Raw genomic sequence first — 21,821 nt, forward strand, 5'->3', positions numbered from 1 at the left:
TGTACCAATTAATGACATAGAAAATATCGCTTTCCCTCTCATTATGCGTCGTTACGTTTATAAACGTTTAACAGCGATACGTTCCGCCTGTTTACCTTGCCTACGTAATTATCTATCTAACAAAAACAGCAATGGATTTATAAAACGCAACGCGACACGATTGTCGATCGATATATGTATGCGAGTGCACGGATTGTGCAAATAATGTTATGTTGGCGCGCACGTGATCGAAACTGCAGTGGAGTTAATAGAATACGCAATGGTTCCGTACCCACTCGTCCAATTTTATTTAGACACCCGTGCAATCTATATATAAACGTTATATAAATAAAGAACATATCCCTCTATCTAGATATCATAGAACGAATAAATCACGACTGTTTAATCAATCAAATAATAACAAGAAGTTACGTAAAGTAAAAATGAAGCCAATATAAACCTTTTCTCATCATCATCTATCTTAGGACAACTATTATCTATGATGAACAATAGCTTCATCTTTAGTTTTTTTCTAGGAATGGTTGCAACGAGACTTCGTTTGAAATTTCACCAGTTTTTATTTATTGAATTTTTTAAAGTCTTGGAGGAGTCGAAGAAAAAAAAAACTTTTTAAAATTTGTTTTGATAAATCTAAAACTACAGGAAAATTTATTTTAAAGGAGTAATATTAGTTATATTCAGATTTTTTAATGCTACAAAATATTATAGTACAATCATTAACAAAATTCAAATCGCATATAAAAAGCAGTGACATGGCCTGATTATTTTGAGTTCATTTAGGCTATATCTCATGAAGTGTATATGTATAAATCTATTTTAAACATAAATGAAATATGTGTTGTTGTAGAGTTTCATCCTGCTTTTTCTCCACAATTATAACACCTTCCGAAGTTGAGTAGAGTCAAAAATAAAATAGATAAGAGTATAAAGTTCTGTAAAATTTCCAATATTGAATTAAGGAAATTTATATTTATCTGTTTTCTTTTTTAATGATCATTGAAGATTAGCGAAAGATAAAATAACCTATGTATATCGCTTTTACCATATATGTCACTATTTATGTATACATAGTCAAGGTTGTAACCAAAGTATTCTAACAGCGTAATGTATTGGTGTGTTAAAGTGAAAACAGATATCATAGCGTGTAGAACAGATTCTGGAATCCGCTAGGTGGAAACAACTTCTGGTTAAGGAAGTTGGGAGACGCTGAATGTAGTCCCCTGTTAAGCAGCTGTAAACATCTTAGTACTTTGCAATATTTATATTAGTTTAATTTAAATAGGGCAACTATTTAGTAGATCAGAATTCCGAGCTGATAGTACCTTTTTTTTTTCTATGACCCCCGCTATTGGGGGCCTCTCGTACCCCTATCTTGTGGTGGGATAGGGTCTTTCTAGGGCAATTTATTTTTTTCACTTAGTTTTTTTTCTTTTTTTTATTTCCGTTCTCTGCTTCCATTCTTCACATGATCTTTCATTCCATTCTTTTATACCACATTTCTTCTTTCTTACCCTTTTGCTCTGTTCGTCTATCATTCTTCCCTTTTTCTTTTTACATTTTTTTTTACACATTATTACTTATTCTATATGTACCTTAATACTGATAATGTTAAAATAAAGATAAGATAAATAAGTAAAAGCCTAGTTGATGATATTTTGAATTTAGAATCGATAAAGGTGTTGATGTTTGTATAACTTTTTAATTTTCACGCACGACAACCGCACAAAAAACCCGACGAGTCCGAAATACGAACCGGTAACGGTAAAGCCGGCTTCGCGTAAATCAATTAATACGTCGATGAATTTTTTCGTTGTAATAATGCGATTCCAATTAATTTCACTTTCCCCGGGTGGTGGGATCAGCGCGAAAGTCAGTACGGCTGCAGCCGTCTGACGCAACGCGACGCGAATAGACGCAGCTGATTGCAGTGCCGACCGGGGCCTATGTATAACCCGCATACCGATATGTGTGCCGGGCCCGAATTAGACGCGACTGCACTTGTTGTGAACTTTATGCAAGCTTAATGAGTCAGATTACATTCGCCGCCTCCCGCGCACTCGCGGTGTACGTGTATATTTATATTTAACACTTTAAATCAGTGATCTATTAATAGCATTCGTATTTTTAAATCCGAAACACGCAGGGATGCCGCAACTGTGTTTTCATATTGCTACTCAAAAGTTTATTTATTTATGTACATATGTGTTTCATTATAGGTGATACATTTAAAATTTACCACACACATTCTAAAAGGTAGATAATAAAATGTAATTACGAAGAAAAGTGATCGCATGTAAGAAATAAATATCTGGCTTACAACTTTAGACACCCAAAGAGTTTTATTTTACCTCTTTGATGTTAAAAGAATTATTATACTTGAAACTTTTGTTTTTTAGGGTTCCGCAAGTCGAATGCGCGAGCGGCGACTGTGTTTATGTTACATTGCATTAGCCTCAAGCGATAGTAATTCCTTACTTGTACTTGAGAAGGTTTATAAACTGTTGATGTTCTTTCGTAACTTCGTGTTCGACACATGCCGAATGTTGTCGACTGCAAAAGGGTTAATTATTACGTTGAAATACGTAAAATTTGTTAATATCTAATCTCTTCGACATAAGGAATATTTCTACCTAATTTTGAATCTCTTATCCTTATGTTGTCAAAGATATTGTTATATATCAATTCATATACAGGTGATTATAAGTGTAAAAGCTATTTATTCAACAAAAAATCTTTTATAGCCACTTTCCAATAACACTGTATAAAGTGAATGCAATGAAATATGTTACATTAATTTATCTTTTATATGTGAATACGATAGGACAGTAAATTCTAGCAGTAAAGACTACAGAAACAGATAGTAAGCAATAATTAGATTATAGATTATAGAATAGAAACAATTTTTATAAGGTGTGACATATATAAATTAACAGCAAATGTGATTTTCATTCATCCCTTTCAAAGATCTTACGTCTATTTCAAATCATCTTGTATATTGTTGTTTGCAGCAAAAATAATTCAAAATTTTTACCAAAGCGGAGATTAATATTAGTAATAGGCAGTTGAAGCGCAGAACAGATGTTCACTAGAGCCTTAAAGTCCTTTAGCTGAGACCACAAACCGAATTTGTCCGCCCGCCCACTAAGTGGACACACATACTTGTTAAGGTCGACAAATGGATGCTAGTTGCTTGCAATCAGTCCTTTGGAAAGGCCTATGTGAATCAATGAAAATGAAAATTAACCCGAAAGGATGATAGATCCTGTTTGGATCATTTTATATATATACTAGCTGATTCCGCAAACGTTGTTTTGCAAAAAAAAATTGATATTTTAATTTACAAATAAAAAATAAGGGTTGATCGTAGAGGGGTGAAAATTTATGGTTGTATGTATTCTTGTATGCTGTATCATAAAAAAATAAAAACAAAAAATTTCGTTAAAAAAAAAAAAAAAATTTTAAGTGTGAACAACTTTTATCACTTAGGGGTATGAAAAATAGATAGTAGCCGATTCTCAGACCTAATGAATACGCATATTAAATTTGGTAAAAATCAGTCAAGCCGTTTCAGAGGAGTTCAAGTTCGAACACCGTGACACGAGAATTTTATATATTAGATATATATATATACTTGATGTCAACTATGTATTAATATTCAGATATTTCCTACCCATGCCGTGGCTAGTGGCGGTACTACCGCGTTAAAAAAAAACCAAACGCGCGGTAGTGAAAGTGTTTGTAAATACGCTTGCTAACCGCGCCGCGTGCGCTTGCGCTTGCTTTTGGCCGCTTTCTCGACCCACTCGAGAATATATTACGATGCTGTTATGTAGCTTGCGTCACACCTCCTGTTCTTCTTTGATTAGTGGAGAAGAAATAGGAAAACTTACTCCTTTTATATACAGTAATATTTACGTTTTGTTTATAATATTAACAAAGTGCTATATATATAAATATAGTATATACGGTATATATAAATATAGTACATATTTGTAAGAACCGCTCATGAAACTCATAATGATTGTAATAATGTTGTCATTGATCTCTTCATTCAAATTAAGAACAGTAGCATAAAAAGAACAGATGGTGTTAAAATAGAACAAGATTACACTAGAATCAGAGCTAGATTATATGTATTTAAATATAAAACAATATTTCAATTTTTAAAAATAGATGTGCATCCAATTTCTGTTCAACATATCTTACTTTACAAGTAAAATAACTAAGCCATAATAATCCATTCCGTAAACCCTTAAATAAAACATTCTAGTAGCTTAATTATAAAGCGACATTACAAAAAAATTAAACTCCCCCTACTTCCTCGGGATCACTTCCGTTCGAAGGATGTGTCGGAGGAAACACGTGTTTAACATGTTAAAATATACGCAAGAAAGCGATAGTTTAGAATAATGAAGCCATATACCAACATAACTGATCAGTAGGAAACAAAACGCTGCTCAATAGATATTTATTAAGATCAGTTGGGAGCATGCACTGTCTATAAGGTCTGACAACCTTGAGCTATATGTTCTACGATTGCCTTGCCATCTTCACTTCAGAACTTAGACCCTGGTGGCCATCATTATGCACCATGCCAACTGCCATATAGGATACTTTCGTTCATCCATGGATCCTCTCCTCCCGATAACAACCCCCTATCTACAATTAAATAATATTTCTATAGTCCAATAGATGTGTTTAATACATGTCTTATACTAATGTATGAACAATAATATATATAAAACTGTGATCAAAAAGTAAGTTTTTTATTTATCTTTTCAAATCAATTTCATTTCCTTCAAAGTTATCTACGTCCGATAAAACACTTTTGTGAACTCTTTTTTAAGTCCTCAAAACAGTCGGAATAGACTTTTTCCGGCATAGCCTTCGAGAACTTCCATTCGGTTTATTTATCTTCAATCGTTTCAAAACTGCGTCCACGGATTTGTCCTTTGTGTTTACTGAAGTCACACGGAGCCACAGTAAAAAAAGTCGCGAAAAACCAATGTAGTATGACATCGACTAATTTGAAACCACCATTTGAAACTCAAAAAGTCCTTCAAATGGTTTGGGCTGAAACAAATGATTTTCCAATTTTTGACAATCAGACGCTTGGCAAATGTTATAGACAAACACTCCTACCAATCTAAGAAAAAAATACATGTCTTCCAGTTTTAAATGACAATTGTACCTTACTTTTAAGTATAATAAAACGGCACTTGACCACTTGCAACAAATAACCTAGACGCATATTTTTCAATTAAACTCTAGATTTAGGTATAATTGTCCAAAAAATTATATAAAATTCGAAATTCCAATGAATCCACTGTTTATATTTTATATGATACTTGTTTCCGTATCGATTTTAAATGGTTAAAGGCGTTTCTCATTTATTTTTTTAAATATGTAATGTGTAATTTCTGAGCTTTGAATATCTGAGTACATTTATTAATATACTGTTGTGTTTTGGATCTGAAACACTTCATATTCTAATATTTTTTTTACCAAAAAAATAAAAACATAAAATGAAACACAAACCATAAAATTTGTGTTTAATTTTCGAAGTAATGTATACTTTTCTTTTAATTCGACAGTGCCTATCTCGCGACAATATACAGTATGATATAGATGCAAAAATATGTAAAACTTTTACACCTATTTCCAAGTGTTAAGTAAATATTTTTTTAACTAGAATGCGATATGCCAATCACATCTGGCATAAGCCTGTAAGATAGACAGTAAACAATAATTATTTTTAATATGTAGTAATTAGAGTTTTTAAAACGCTTTTCTTACTATACTATCATTACGTTATGTATTACTTCTTTAAAAATTTATTTTTAAACATAATATATTCTTTAGTAGACAATAAATATATGTGAACAAAGAAATAATTTACAATCTCCTTATTACAACACATAAATAGATTTTTGTGCATTATACTCAATGAATAGAATTTAAAAATAATACACGTATAAATAATTTGAATGATTCGATTCTAAAATTATACTTTGACTCAACATTGGCTGTTGACATTTACCACCAACGCTTTGCTTTCGACAGTTTTATTGATAACTTCGTAAAGCTCGCTGATCTTTTATTATAAATAAATATTTTGTTTAGTCATCATTACAACTTTAATATTCCCACTGCTGGAGATAGGACTCCTCCAGATATTATCACAACCAGTGCACTATGTTATATCTGTGCCGGTTTATTATTATATTCGATTGGTGCTGGATGCTGTTAGCTGTTCTGGCTTTTACAGCTTCTTCGAACTCATGACTCGCAGATCCAAAAGCGAGCTAATAAATTTAAAAAATCGATTTTGATCCGGACTGGTGGTATTTAGCGTGGTTCGAATCTTTACAGACCAGCGCGATCTTCAGTGATAATATTTTTTCTAAAATGTAATGTCACCGCTTTTCCTGGATTTGTGACGGAAAAACTTAAAAATCAGTTTTCTGCATGTAGTAGAAATGCGAGCGCATACAGACACTTAGAATTATTTCAGTATCGATGCGTTCATTTAAATTTAAATGATAAGAATAATACATGCTACCAGTTGTTATATATTATGATGTGTTCGCAGACAACAGACAGCGCGGACTTCCTCGCCACACGGCCGCACACGGCGTCAGTGATCCCGGGCAAGCCGGCCGCCAACCCGCTGCAGTTCGTGAAGGTCGGCCCAGCGGATCTGGGCAGCCGTGCACGCGAGCAGCTGCGTCGCGCGGAGCTCGCGAAACGCACCGAGCCCGCCAGGATCGAAAGGCAGGAGGACTGGCAATCGGTGAGCAGGCTTACTTAACAACCCATTGAAATGGAACACGCCAATTCGACCGGCAATTGATTTGGCACAGCTGGTAAAAAAATTTAAAAAGAGGAAGATTTTATATATAGTGTTCCGATAGCATGTTACCTATACATATTAACTAAAATAGATTGTTTTTAAAGTATAATTTTTATTTTCTGATGCGCCTAATCAAGTGCCTCCCAAAGATCACCATAAGCTCTCTTATGCTTCTCAAATCCAGCTGCTTTCTACGACCTTGTGTATATCACCGGTCCATAAGGTGAGGGGCTTACCCACGCCACGTCAACTGGCTCCTGGTCACCAATAACGAACTAGAAATTCTTGTCACCATTTTTTCCTGTTCTGGGTATACTGAAATACCTAAATAATAGATAAAGACTTGACCATAAACATATTTCATACATTTTTTCCTGTCGTAAAATTTATTCTCGAACATTCCTCGCGTGATCTATGGAGGTATTGTTTATTTGCATGCGTGCGTGTATTGCCTCAATGAACAGAAAACTTGTTTATCTATCATCTTCGAATTATAGTCAACGTTGGGAAAATTAAATTGTTTGAATATTCTTTCAAAATGTTTTCTTTTTATATCTGTGTTGTACATTTTTCTATGGTAAGTTTCAATTTTAAAGATCTTTACTTTACACCACTGCTGTACATAGGCCTTCCCTATTTCCAATAAGACCATTTGACAATGACTTGCATCTTCTCTGTTCTTCTGTTCACCTTAACAGTTTGTGAACACCATTTCAGAACTCGCTTTAACTTCAGCTGCCATAAAAAAGTTATCAAACAAGAACGGACAAACAGTCGTATTTGGATATATACGATTTATAAAATTATATGAAGTAGATTTGTGAATGTAATAAAGAAAAATTGAATTTAATATATGTTGATCTGGCTAGTTAGAAAGCTAAATGTTATAACAAATAATATATATAATTTTAAATATAATTATAGCAGTATAACTTTTGTTCGCAAACATTTAACATTATTAAAAACAGTAATAAACTAGGTGTTAATACAAGGAAGAAAAGTAAGCTATTTATTCCGAGTTTTCGTGTTCAAAAATTAAATATATCGTTCATAGCACAATGTATACGTATGTACAATAAAATACCACAGTCTAAACAATATTAAAAAAAGTATGTTATTGTATCCAAGAATACTATCATCTTAATGCGTGAAATTAAATGTTATCGATGCTCACTCAGGAAGCTAATTATTGTCGCGCACTCTTTATAAAACTATATTTGTAAAGAGCAACTGTTTAGATTCTTGCAGGTTCCTAGCAGAACTGCCTCCCGAGCGGTAGCTTCCTGTAGGGACAACAATACAGACTTTTTATGTTGATTGACGATTCGAATGTGCCTGTAATAGCGTATTCAAATAAAGAATATTTAGATTCTATAGAACTCTATTTCGATTCGAATTGTTGTGACATATACAAATGACCGTAGTAAATGATCCTAATAGGATAAATCCTGTACATATATTAGTATAATCATGTGTATATATAAAAAGTAAGGACGAAATCAAGTTTATCTGTAAGCACAGAAAGTCATATTACTTAAAGTTTTATTAACTTAACCTTCACACTAGTAAGTAAGGAAAATTAAGTAGTAGTGGGAGAAGCAGAAGGTCCAAGGTTGTCGAGTGACTAATATGAGCCATTAGACACGATCTTTGGGGTCGACCTATGCCTTGCAGCTGACGTCTAGACACTGATATTATTTAAAGTAATTTCGATGGTTTATTAGTTAATCTGAACTTGATTCAAGTATTATCTTGTATATATACAATCACTGCGGCTCGCGCACAAATGAACTGCCGTTCAAACTCGAGCAACGCGGGGTATGTACCCCCGGAGGACTTTAAATAGATCAAACGTTCCCGAACAGAATGCCCGACATTGAACTACTTGCGTTAATTGCGCTATTATTGCCCGCTTAAAAAACTCACCAGCCATTACACCCGCCCGCCCGGGACGGCGACGGAAGCGGTTCGCATTCCAGAAGCTTCGAATGTACCTCGTTTCCGCCGATCGAGCCTTAGGGAATGATAAACAGACGTAGTAGGGAGTTTTATAAGTTTATTTTTAACATCCACAACAAACACGCTTTGTCTGTTTTTGTACCGTGCGAATAACATAAGTGAGAAGTCATCGACTTGCTCACCCATAAACCTCCAACAAGTTTTAGCATATATATATATATATATATATATATATATATATATACTATGATGTATATATATATAGCTAGTATATATATATATATATATATATATATATATATATATACTAGCTGATCCAGCAAACGTTGTTTTGCCATGTATGTTATTTCTAGGACACATTTTTTTTAGTTCAAAAAAAATAACTATCTACTATAAGAGTGCTGAAAAATTCAGAGTAATATGAAATTTTTTACTCTAAATCATGACAAAATAAAAACAAAATTCTTGCCAAAAAAATTAGTTTTTAATTAACAAATAAAAAATAAGATTTGATCGTAGAGGGGTGAAAATTTAGGGTTGTATGTATTTTTGTATGCTGTATCATAAAAAAATAAAAACAAAAAATTGTCTAAAAATAAAAAAATTAGGGGTGAACCACCCTTAACATTTAGGAGGATGAAAAATAGATATTGTCCGGTTCTCCACCTTGGCCGATATGCGCGCTAAGATTCACGAAAATCGGTAGAGCCGTTTCGGAGGAGTTCAGTCACGCACACCGTGACATGAGAATTTTATATATAATATATGTATATATGTATATACCCTTACTATGTGGACAGATGACATAGTTAAGATACTTATGTTTTGCAGTGGGCGTTCATATGCTGAAATGATGAGGAATATAATTTATTTCGTTTCAGGTAACTTAGGTTTATGGGTGTACATTCTTTAAACTTATATTCATATTTAACCCTTTCCACTCCAATGTCGAGTGTCACTCGACAATGATTTTGTTCCACAAACTCCACTGTCGAGTGATACTCGACATGGTGTAATACTTCTTTTTGCGGTAAATTTTAAACCAGGAAAGGTTTTGGTTACTAAAATGTTTGAATCACGAAAGAATGAAACATATTCTAGAATCGCAAGATACTATAATTCAATTAAATATTATCGATGCTACATAACAGCCTTGGAGTGGAAAGGGTTAATTACTGTAATAGAAATTCGAAATCAATTTACAAGCGCAGTATAGGACATTCACAGCGACGTCCTTGTTAAGACACTGAAAGCAGACTGCTTCAAACTGTTAATCTTGGAAATAAGAAAGGTTTTTGTTCGGTAATCACCCTTTTAAAGTCATTTGTTCCTACGCTGTTCTTGCCTATCCACTTCTACTCTTGAACCTTAAAAGCCCAGAGGACATGTGTTCAACGCGCAATGTATTGATAAAATACATTAAATATCATATCATGTGAAAGCTTCTGACATCCAGCGCCTAGATTTTAATGCATAATCTCAATTAACTTCTTCGCTTGTGACCTAAATTTCAGGCTAATTGACGTATTTACTCACGCGATATCTTTTACGTAATGTATAATCTAATTTTCTACTTATTTCTCCACCGTATGATTACTGCTTGCATGTATTAAGATCTCCAGTTTAAACTGTTACCTCATAACAATTTGCTGTTTCTTTATGGCCCACGCTATTAGGAGCCTCTCGTACCCACTATCTTGTTTGGGACAGGGACTAATTAACATTTATTTAATTTTTTCACAGACATTTTTTTTTCTCTTCTTTCATACGTCACATTATCTTTCGTTTGTTTCTTTCTTTCCACAATTCTACTGTCTTTCCCTTTCGCTCTGTATCGCCTTTCATTCATTCCACAATTTGCTGTTGGATTGGAATCACCAGTTGGATATATATCAATAGCTTCAGAAATGGTAAAAACAGCATTAGGATGGACTCTCACTGCCAGGCATGGATTTCTCTCTATCTTGCGATGTCCATACCTAGGAACTTCCGGAGACTTTAACTATGTGGTCGGTCTACCTAGTGCTGGGCCTGCCCACGCCTCGTTTACCGGCTCGTGATCGCAACTGAATTACAATTTAGTGGCGTCTAAATTGATTTATACATATCAGAATTAATTGTTGTTTATTATCTATACCTGCAGAGTTAGTACTGCCAGAAGATATTGCCCTGTCGCATTCCAATAGATAAAAATAATGCAAGATATTTCATAGTTATCACTATATAAAGGGTGATTTTAAATAGGTGTAAAATCTATAATATTGTTTGCTGACCATTGACCTAGATATAGGGTGGGCCATAAATTTTTGCACATTTAAAACATGTGTAGAAATAAAAGTACAAATGCTATTTTGTTTAATAATCGTAATTATCATTTATTAAAATTTATTTTTTAAAAATGACATCGTCGAGATGTGCTCCGTCTCGCCGTTGGCACTCTTGTAATCGACTACGTAAACTTTGGAAAACTCGTTGCAAAACTATTTGTAAAAATTTTTGGCCCACCTGTATTTTCGAATATCGTGATGTATAAATCGCATCGGGGATAGAACCCTAAACTCTAGCTGCTCACGGTTGCAGCGCCCGATCATAAGTCAATACAATAAACATTTGCAGCCGACGACAGCCTGATAAATTATATACGCAGCAGCGTGGCGCCCGCGGAATTTATCCGCCCGTCTGCAGTCTGCCTTATTTACGGTGTACGTATGAATTTATGCGCCGTAAATTTTACTCGTGGTGCGGCCTTTAGGATAATAACGAGGATTTTATACGCGGGGCGCTTAGCTAAGGCCGGCCGCTCGCCTAAACTGTCCCTTAGTAACGCTAAGGCTGCTTGCACACTAGGCGTTTTTAATTAATATATTTCGTAAATTATTATTGATAATTATTCACATAAGCTTTGAAATGAAGGTAAGAAATCTTTTCAAAATATTTATAATCATTAAAAGGACACAACTTTCGAACTTTTAACAGAAAACTTATTGATCGTCGACAATTTATTTTTTAAACTATTTTATTTTTTAGTTTACTTCGTAAGGTATTGTAGTGTACATTAAATAATAAATAACCAATAGATATATGATTACATTGATGCACTCAGATTATTAATTTTAATGGCAACTCCAGTGTGCACACGCCCTTAGTTTATAATTCATTTAAATTATTTAACGCTGCATGGGATTGCTGTATGCATTCAAATAACTCCGAACGCATTTCATTAACATAACTATTGTTTAATTACATATGTATTCAACAAGCTGAAAACATATTTCTAAGTTCAACTATGAGTGTTCTACACATATATGTTCTATTCCTTCTTAATAGATTCTTCACTAGTGAATATCATACTTCTCTTAAAGAAATAGAGTTCTGTTTCTCAATTGATATAAATGAAACGTAATATTTTACTGTTGACTATAATACTTACTGTCGTCTTTCGTGTGATGAAGAGAGTATAAATGCACATACACACGGTGCATATCTTTTCAGCTAATAGACGCCACTGCAAGGTATAGCCCCCCCCCCCCCTCAGTCCTGCGTTACATACAGCCACTTCCCGTGATCCTATGTCGTCGGTCCACTGGTGGGAGCCGTACCCACGCCGCATATATTTACCTCTTTAATAAAGATAAGATAATGATTGATTCATTTATTCAACATTGGAACTTTTAATAAAACTCTTATTGATCATCAACTTATTATTTATTTATTTTTAACTCTAAATTGCTTCGCAAGTTGTTATAGTTGTGGTGAAGAAGCAAGAAGAAACTCCACAACGACATATATTTTAATAAAGTTTATTAATACAGATTTATATATATGTATATATATATACACTTTATACACTTTATATAGCCTAAATGAATTCAAAATAATCAGGCCATATCACTGCTAAGGGTTATTGTCATTTAAATATTCGTTTATTAAATACTAAGCCTTTTTCCGTCAATTTACTTTTAGGCGTTTTAAAACGTATAAATGGTAGTCTATAAATGTTTTGCGGAATTTTATAAAAAAAATTGCTTCTGTTTATAACAAATGAATTAAAGACTTTTTGCAATCGAAACTTTGGTACAGATAGTATTTCACAGCGCCTTGATAATACGCTATGGACGTCTCCTATTTAATGTTAGCAATAGAAAAACTTTCATAAATTTTAACGACATACCAATTATATAAATGGGCCTAGTTTCATTTATCTCAAGCACCCTGGAATAAGAATGCTAAATGTGACAGTGATGACAGGTCGAGGTCATCTTTCAAGAGTACATCACTCTTTGAGACACACGCCAAGTGATAAGAATATTGCGGCCTCCTGTATAATATTCTCCTGAATAAAAGACGTAAATATCAGAGCCAAGGTTCCTGAGTGAGACAAGGAGCTTTAGTTACTGCAAAGAGTTCTAAGATAAATGCATTTAGCTTCGTTCAGTCTCATATCCGACGGATGTATTAATGACGAACGTGCTATATACTGTGCAACATGAAGTTATAATTATGAAACATAAAGAATGTTATGTAATGCTGTATATATTTTCTTTATAATCGCGTAGAGCGTGTTGCAGAGGAACTGCCACGCCGACAGTAAGCGCCGGACAGTGTGGCAAGGGATTGTGCAACAGATCTCGCTCTAAAAATATCAACTTCCATTCGCGGCTCGCGTATTATGTTGTTCCGCGAATTTGTCTGTGGCGCAAGTCACAAGAGACACTTTGTTTTCTATTTTGCTTTTGTTTGCTTCCATTCTCGATTACTTCACGTTTTTAGAAAATACTGTTCTATTGCTGATTTTGTTTGCTAATATTTTCAGTTTCTTTGCATTATATATTTCAATATACGTATATGTACGTTTCCAATGATTTGTTTGAAGTTATTCATAGAAATCAAACTTTGAAAGGTTTCTATGGTTTCATTCAGATTGAAAAAGTTCTAAAAATATAATGTATTTCCTAAAGTAGATCTATACCTATCGATCGAATTTTTTAATTTTATTCAGTCTTAAATTTTTCCGCCGTTTTTTCCTCAATTTTTACCTGTTTCGTATGATTTTTTTCCTGTATCTTTATTTACAATAAAGCGTTTAATAATAACCAGAGGTGCAAAAGTAATGCCATAAGCAATGGAGTCTGTATATATTAAGGTACACCTCCATCGCTTATTGACAACTAATTCTCTATATATCTACAACAAAAATGTCAAAACACAATGACAATATTTTTGCGCCACCTGATATTACAATTAAAAAGTATTAATAAGGTATACTTTAATTGCCGTTATCGTGATTTTTATAGCTAAAAAGTCTAAACAATTTTCTTATGACTTACACCATACGCAAGTACAAGAGAAACGCTATTACACTTGCGACAGACTCTGTAGAGAGATTAAGAGAACAAATCGTTTCAATAGACATGCGAAGGTCATTGGTATATCCGTACTTGCTTTGCCTTGCTTTAGAAAACATCCCTTATATTGACCTTATATTGGATTCCAATTTCAAACTTAAAATAGCTTGTGGAACTATAGAAAATATCGTTCGAGAAATTAGTGAAAACCTACAGTCACTGCAGCAAATGGCACAAAACACAGAAGTCTGATTTCAAGAGTGTTCCCTACATGATGATCAGCATTTAGACGAAATATTTTTTGAGAAACGAATTCCGCACAATTCTTCTGTTTAATTTGAATTTGAATTTCGAATTCTGCCACCGGACATCCAATATCTCATTCGACAACCAAGCTGATAGGTTACTTTTTTGGATACATAGAATTTTGATTTAGTTAAAACTTTTTATTTTCTCATAGTAACATTGAGTATGTTTGTAGCTTTTTTTATCATGGTGTTTTACCAGTTGACATTTCAGCTTCATCAGGTTTCGATAGACTGGGTGATAAAACCGATTAGCCTAGGCCTGTAATCAGCTTGTGGGCTTTCCCAAGGACCTTACCGTGAGCCATACCTTATTTAAATCATCAGATTGGGAGTCCTCTAAAAGCAGTTAACACTATTCATACCAACACTTACTAGTTACCTGTTTTTAACTATAGCGAGTCAATTGATCCTACTTTGTTTCTTGCTTGAAAATATGAAATATGGTTCTAAAGAAATAAAAATAAAAATTAATATAATGAAACTAAGTAGTATATTTATCATTTCTATTATATTACAAACGCAACAAATAAGAATTTTTGATCCATTGCTCATTGCATATTTTAAATTTTCAATGCAAAAGATCGAAATGGGTCATTTGACCCGTTTTGGTATGTTTAGTGTTAATAACATTTGAAATAATGATCATTCAGCGATAATCACCGTGAAAACAAATTCTTGTTGCCAAATTACGAAGGAATAATTAAAAATTAGTAGCTTGATTGTTTTGTGACAGATTTAGGTATTGTCATATATAATAGTTTTGGGACAGTTCTCGTTGTTTGACACTGGCTTATGCCATCTGGCAACTGTCTTGACCAGGTGGTCGTCCATTTTAAACCGAGTAATATGATAGTCATTAAATATTTCGCGTACTGGCCAAATGATTTAAAGAAACGTGACCAGATTTAGAAACGTAGCATATATACGAGATGATTTAACCCTTTCCACTCCAAGGCTGTTATGTAGCATCGATAAAATTTAATTGAATTGTAGTATCTTGCCATTCTAGAATATGTTTCATTCTTTCGTGATTCAAACATTTTAGTAACAAAAACCTTTCCTGTTTTAAAATTTTCCGCAAAAAGAAGTATTACACCATGTCGAGTATCACTCGACAGTAAAGCTTGTGGAACAAAATCAGTGTCAACATTGGAGTGGAAAGGATTAAGTGTGATAAATAACTGAGTGCGATGGAGAGATCGATTCAGAAATAAGGAGATCTTCAGACGAACCAAGGTTACAGAAATAGCTCTTAAAATTGCAAGTCTACAGTGGCAGCGTAAGGAGAGCTTATGCAACTGACAGTTGTTGGCCGTAGGGAGCCCACTACGGACGATCTATGACATAGTCAAGGAGGAACAAGTAGGCAAAAAACATAAAAGGAGGACTAGTCAAAATAAACACATAAATATGTGACAAATGTCAATAAAATAAAAAGTGAAAATTAAATTATAAAAGAATGTAAATCTAAGAATAAAGCAAATTATGAAATAAAAATAAAGAAAACAGAATAAAATGTAAACCTGTAGTATTCTGGTGGGAAGGCGACAAAAGTAAAGTAATGAATGAAAGGATTAGGAAAAAATTAAATGAATGAAAGTATTTGTGAACAATAGAAGATGAATGAATGAATTACATCGAGAAGGAAAAAAAATAACGCAAATAATATGATAAAAAAAATTATTGAATAAAAATAGTCCCTGTGTACCCAAGACTAGGAAGTAAAAAAACATAGTCAAAGTCGATAGAAGTCACTGGACACGGGCAGGATGAAACCGATCATCATGGCGATGTTTGAGGGAAGCCTATTATCCCTTGTAGTGGACGTATATCGGCACGGTGAAGATGAAGAAAAAATCTGATGTAGAAGTACGACAAATTTCTAAAGCATTTACAGAACTATTTCTTAATATCTCTTCTGTTATAGGTTCCCATCAAATAAAAGTTTTATTTTTGATTTTCTCTTAGAGACCAAGTTCTTCCATTGTCTAAATTTTAGGTTTATGCTCACCAAATATATCCCCCAAAAGATATTCACGTCGCATTATACTGCCTCCAGCTAAAACAATATTCTTCTTAAACAAGCATTCTTAATCTTTGACATTGCGGCTTTGAACATCGAACGGGTGTTCTTTTCAAATCACTGACGTAAGTTTTTCAGTCTGGACATTCGTGTTCTACCAATACTCGTCTTTCCTTGAATCCTACCATGTACGGTAAGTTGCAATGGCTCCTACTTTGAGTTTCTCATCATGTGTCATTTCTCTTTTTTTCCTTCTGCTCCTTAATACTGTTTATTTACTTTATCACTCCAGGATATACTCAGTATTCGTCTGTAAGAGCAGTACAGAAGAACAGCGGAGGACAGAAGAAATATAACAGCGCACTAGTCGCATTTATGTTAAGTTTTTTATTGCACAGAAGCGACCTAAGCTTAAAGAAAGCGTTCTAATTTCGAAACTGTGATCACCTGTGTCATTTACCTATAGCTATATATATTGCCACTATTAATAAATTCCACAAAACGATATCGTAATGTTCGCAATCCATCGCACGCTAACGGGCGTGGCGCATATCTTACCCAACACACCAGCAGCTGTTCCAATTTCCGCTGCGTAATGTACGCTGCTTATCGTTTAACCATCGCTTCGCATCCGATACAGTGTTATCGAATGTTGCGAATGTCTTTGATATTTGCATCGAGACCATTTCCGGTACCATGCCGCGTGCTTGTTCAATTTTACAACACGCAAATGCAGACTGCGTTAATAATTTATCATAGAAACATGCTTATATGTAAATGTAGGATAATACTTTGAAGTAGAAACTTGTGACTTTAATTTAATTTAATGTTCTTTATTGTACACACTAGAAAACATATGAATAGTTACGTAATTATAAACGAAAAAGTATAATGTGCAGTCTTATCACACGAAGCATTTTATTCCAGACAACCATAGTATGGCAAAGGTAGAAGTATAAATAGCTAATGTGTACAAAGCATACATGCATAGACATACATATATATGTCTATAACATATATACTTATAATACATATTAAAAATATAATACAATATTAAATAAAAACATGAAACTTCTCATTTTGACAGAAAAAAAAAAACGGGAAAAATATATCATAACAACGTTTTACTAACTTTCTTTTATTGTCATCAAAACCAGCCAGATACAAAGCATCCGAAGAGAGTTTATTACAAGTTTATACATACGAAAAGGATTTCTCGATATAACCAAATATCGTATGGATTGTTCTAGAACCTGGACAACTGGAAGTCGTCCAGGCGGAAGCGCGTGGAGCACATCATCGAGCGCTGCGTCGAGGTGCGCCGTATGGAGTGCGAGCCCAGCCAGCCGCGCGCCAAGTCCAAGACCTTCAACGAGATGCTGGAGGAAAGGTATGTACACATTTCTTACCTGCGTCGTAACTTTTGTAAAGAGTTACAGCTATTTGCTTTACCAGGTTTGACACTTGACATTAACTTCTTGTCAATCTAAGAGTCAAAATATCTTAAAATAGGCCTCGCAAGAAAGTTCAAGGTTACCCAGAGAGCAATAAACGCTATGCTGTGAGTTTCGCTGCGAGTTCGAATCAGAAATAAAGAGATCTGCAGAACAATGATCACTGACGTAGTGGCAGAGGGAGGCGCACATCACTCATGCAACCGATTCCCGTTGGGGCTGAAAAGTTCTCGAGTGGCGACCACGACCTGGTAGACTCGGTGTAGGTGGACCCCCCCCCCACTAGATGGACCCCCACTAGATGGATCTCCACTAGATGAACCCCCAAACAAGATGGACCCCTCACTAGATGGACCCCCACTAGATGGATCCCCTCTAGATGGACCCCCCACAAGATGGACCCCCCACTAGATGGACCTCCCACTAGATGGACCGACAACATAGTTAAGGTTTTGCGTGAAGTCGCTGGATCAGGGCAGCGTGGGTTCGGTCATATTAGCGATCTTTGAGGATGGTCTATGCCTTGCAGTGTGTCCTTCGGCTAAAAAGAAGAATATTGGAAGGTCAATAAGTTCTAAGGTCGGTTAGACGGAAACGCTAAAGAGTAATTGGTTTTCAAGACGCCATCAAGAACTTTATAACGACTAAATTAAGTAGAACCAATTCTAAAAATACGGCGAACGTGTGTTATTTTAATATGAAATGAATTTTAGAAAAAGCTTGGGCTATTTGTATATATGTATATATGTGTATATTCCCGTTTCCCAACGCACACACACACACACACATTATATATATATATATATATATATATATATATATATATATATATTGTGTGTGTGTGTGTGTGTGTGCGTGCGCGTACTTACGTATGTGTGTGTATGTATATATATATACATATATATATATATATATATATATATATGTATGCGTCAGGCTCTAATATCGGTGTTCATCGTGAAAACCACCGTGGTTGTAGTTTTAGTTCCTATACAAAAAACATACAATTTTATTTGGGTTTTTTTCAAGTTTTTATTTAATTAAATTTAATAATACTTAATGGTTTAAGATGAAAACTACTATAACATTCCTTATTACCGTAATATAATAAAATACCTGAATGTTATTTTTAATTATTTAATTACTTTAATCATATGCTAACACTGTTGTTAGCTTGTAACACCACCTTTAAATTTATGCAAAATAACATATTGTTTATTATTTTTATATTGACACAATCATGTTTAGACTATACTATTTACTAACTATACTGTGTACTGGACTATTTGTTAAACTAACACGATCAACCACAACTGTAAATATCATTTCCAAAAAAATATCTATTAATTTTCATATATAATATTCCAAAGATTTTCTATAGGAACTAAAATTTCTCTTGACCAACTCCCGTGACCACAGTTTAAAAAATTCACCGGCATATCAATTACCGTACTGGAAAGTTACATAAATCGAGGCGGACTTAAGGAGCTTTCCTCGTGGTATCCGATACCGTGGTGTCAACTTACGGGCGAAGCGTCCGGTGTAAATGCACCCCGACTGCATGTCACACCGTTGACACTTAGCAGTGCATGACGATGCGCCTTTCTCGTGTCGTACACTTATGTCACTTATGTCTTAAAAATACAAATCTTGACGCGATATCCGTAACGAAATAGATCGGCCATTTTTATAAATTATCAGAGAGTAAGAAAAGGATAAATATTTAGCCACTTCCGCACATGCAGTGGTAGTCGTGCAATTAAAATGCACCGCCCACCAGCCCGCTGATAAATGCGTATGCGGCAAACAATGCGAACAGAGTCTGTTTGGCACTAATCGGAGTAACATAACTCCTGAGGATGCCCCGTGGAGGGGTGAAACACATGTTGAGTGATTTGGTGATTTTTGATGTGCGGAAGAGGCTAAATATTTATCCTTTTCTTACTTAGGATGGACTTCCGCGAGGTAACGCCTGATTCCATTAAATAATTATCATAGAATTTCATGTAATACATCATCATCTATTTATGTCGTCGTATCAGCCCATAGATGCCCACAGTAAGGCTTTGACCTCCCTCAAAGACATCAATGGGGGATTTACTATAATCACCACGCTTGGTAGGTCGAAGATTGAAGTGTGGTATTATGGTACACAGAGGACACTGCTGCCCATCCTCTAGAGCAGAGTTACCCAAACTTTTTTGTGTCGTAGACCCCTCGCCATGTTTTTCCGTGTTGGGTAGACTCCCTACTTACCTGATATTGATTTCCTGTAAATTTCTAACAGTAGTGAAGTTTAGTGTTAAAAACAAAATAAAAACGCGTGTTAATTTATACATTTATTAATTGAATTTAAATTAAAACTACTCAAAATAAAATTTTGTATCTGTTATGTAAAATATACGTTACATATTAATAATTTTTTACTTCATAGGTACTTTTATAAATAATGTAAATGTTTTGATATTATAAGATAGTATGATGTAAGTAAATTGGTACTATCAGTGTATGTGTTGAGATCCACTATCGTGGATCCCCATTTTCATTTCATGGACCCCCAAATTTTTTTTCGCTGACGTAGACCCCTTGCAGGTTGTCATAGACCCCTAGGGGTCGATATAGACCACTTTGGGAATCACTGCTCTAATGAGTTATTTATAAGGAATGGCAATCCTATATAATTAATGCACAAAGTGTAAATTAAAATTGTATTCCAGAATTCGGACCCGCGAGTTACAATTGCAAGGCTTTTAAGTTTAAGTTTCCGTTACAAACCTCACTTGATCTGTTTACTTGCGCTATTAAATCATCGATTATAGTAACTAATAGTTTAACGTTATAAGCTACCACCGATTCGGAACGCTGATCTGTTAAGACGGCCAGACAGAAACTCAACAGTTGCTCTTTTGAAGAATGATGATGAAATTTAACAATTTTTTTCTCTTGTTACATTTTAGTATTATTCATGTAAATGAGAGTCAACAAAGCAAGTTCCTCACATTTAAATCAACTAAACACTGTTGTCTTATGTTATATCATTTATTTAATAATATACTTTTAATCTTAGATTTTAAACTAAAAGGCAGGTGTAAGATATCTCGTATAACTTTATTATATATACGTACACCAGAACATATAAAAGATTTTTTTTTTTAATTTGGACAACATGGCTTTGTATACTTTATAATGTTGAACTGTATTTTATATTCTCACGTGAACAGTTACGTATGTTCGCTCGCCTTATTGGATAGACAGTAATAGGATTATAGGATTTACTGTATTTATACATGGCTTGTTTGCCTCATTATTACAAATGTAACAGGCACTTGTTTCTTGAAGTCTCTAGGTAATATTCTTGAATTTTTAATTTGTATTGAAAACGTGATTTAAAAAAAATTACAATATGATACCTATTTTTATGCGGTGAATAAACGACTCCATAAAAAATTCAAATTGTAAATAATTTTATTTTTTCAAAAACAATTCAATAACTTTCGTAACTTGAAACATGATTACTTGTTCTCTTTTTTTACTTAGACGGTAGACGCTTTACGTCTAGGTTGCATAATCTCGCAACATATAATACCTATTTCTTCGATAACTAACTTAATTATGTTCCAATTTGATTAGAAGACACAAAAACCTATCTGAGTGCTTAAAAACACCGTTGATTTAAATCACCAAATTATTTCACACATGTTATCATTGGCATAATGAAACTTCTAAAATAAAATAATAAATCTATACATTCACTCTTTATATCAATAACCGATCATCACACTAGATTGTATCAGATTCAATTTAGTTGACAAGTTACAGATAAATACTCGTGTTCTAGATACAGTAAGGATTAATCTAGAAATTAAAATTGCAATCACA

General features: G+C 34.1%; 1 protein-coding gene across 8 annotated transcripts in view; it reads left to right on the forward strand.

The window, feature by feature from the left end:
• smash (smallish) overlaps positions 1-21,821 on the forward strand; it is a 250,339-nt gene that overhangs the window by 183,728 nt on the left and 44,790 nt on the right. For all 8 annotated transcript variants that reach the window (XM_068763759.1, XM_068763764.1, XM_068763765.1 and 5 more), the window contains 2 exons: positions 6,593-6,793; positions 17,739-17,878. In XM_068763759.1, the coding sequence (XP_068619860.1) occupies positions 6,593-6,793; positions 17,739-17,878 (341 nt within the window). The remainder of the gene's footprint in view (positions 1-6,592; positions 6,794-17,738; positions 17,879-21,821) is intronic.

Source organism: Battus philenor, unplaced genomic scaffold (genome assembly GCF_028537555.1).
Source record: "Battus philenor isolate CCGP_79_NKW_IND1 unplaced genomic scaffold, ilBatPhil1.0.hap1 SCAF_18, whole genome shotgun sequence".
Taxonomy (NCBI): Eukaryota; Metazoa; Arthropoda; class Insecta; order Lepidoptera; family Papilionidae; genus Battus; species Battus philenor.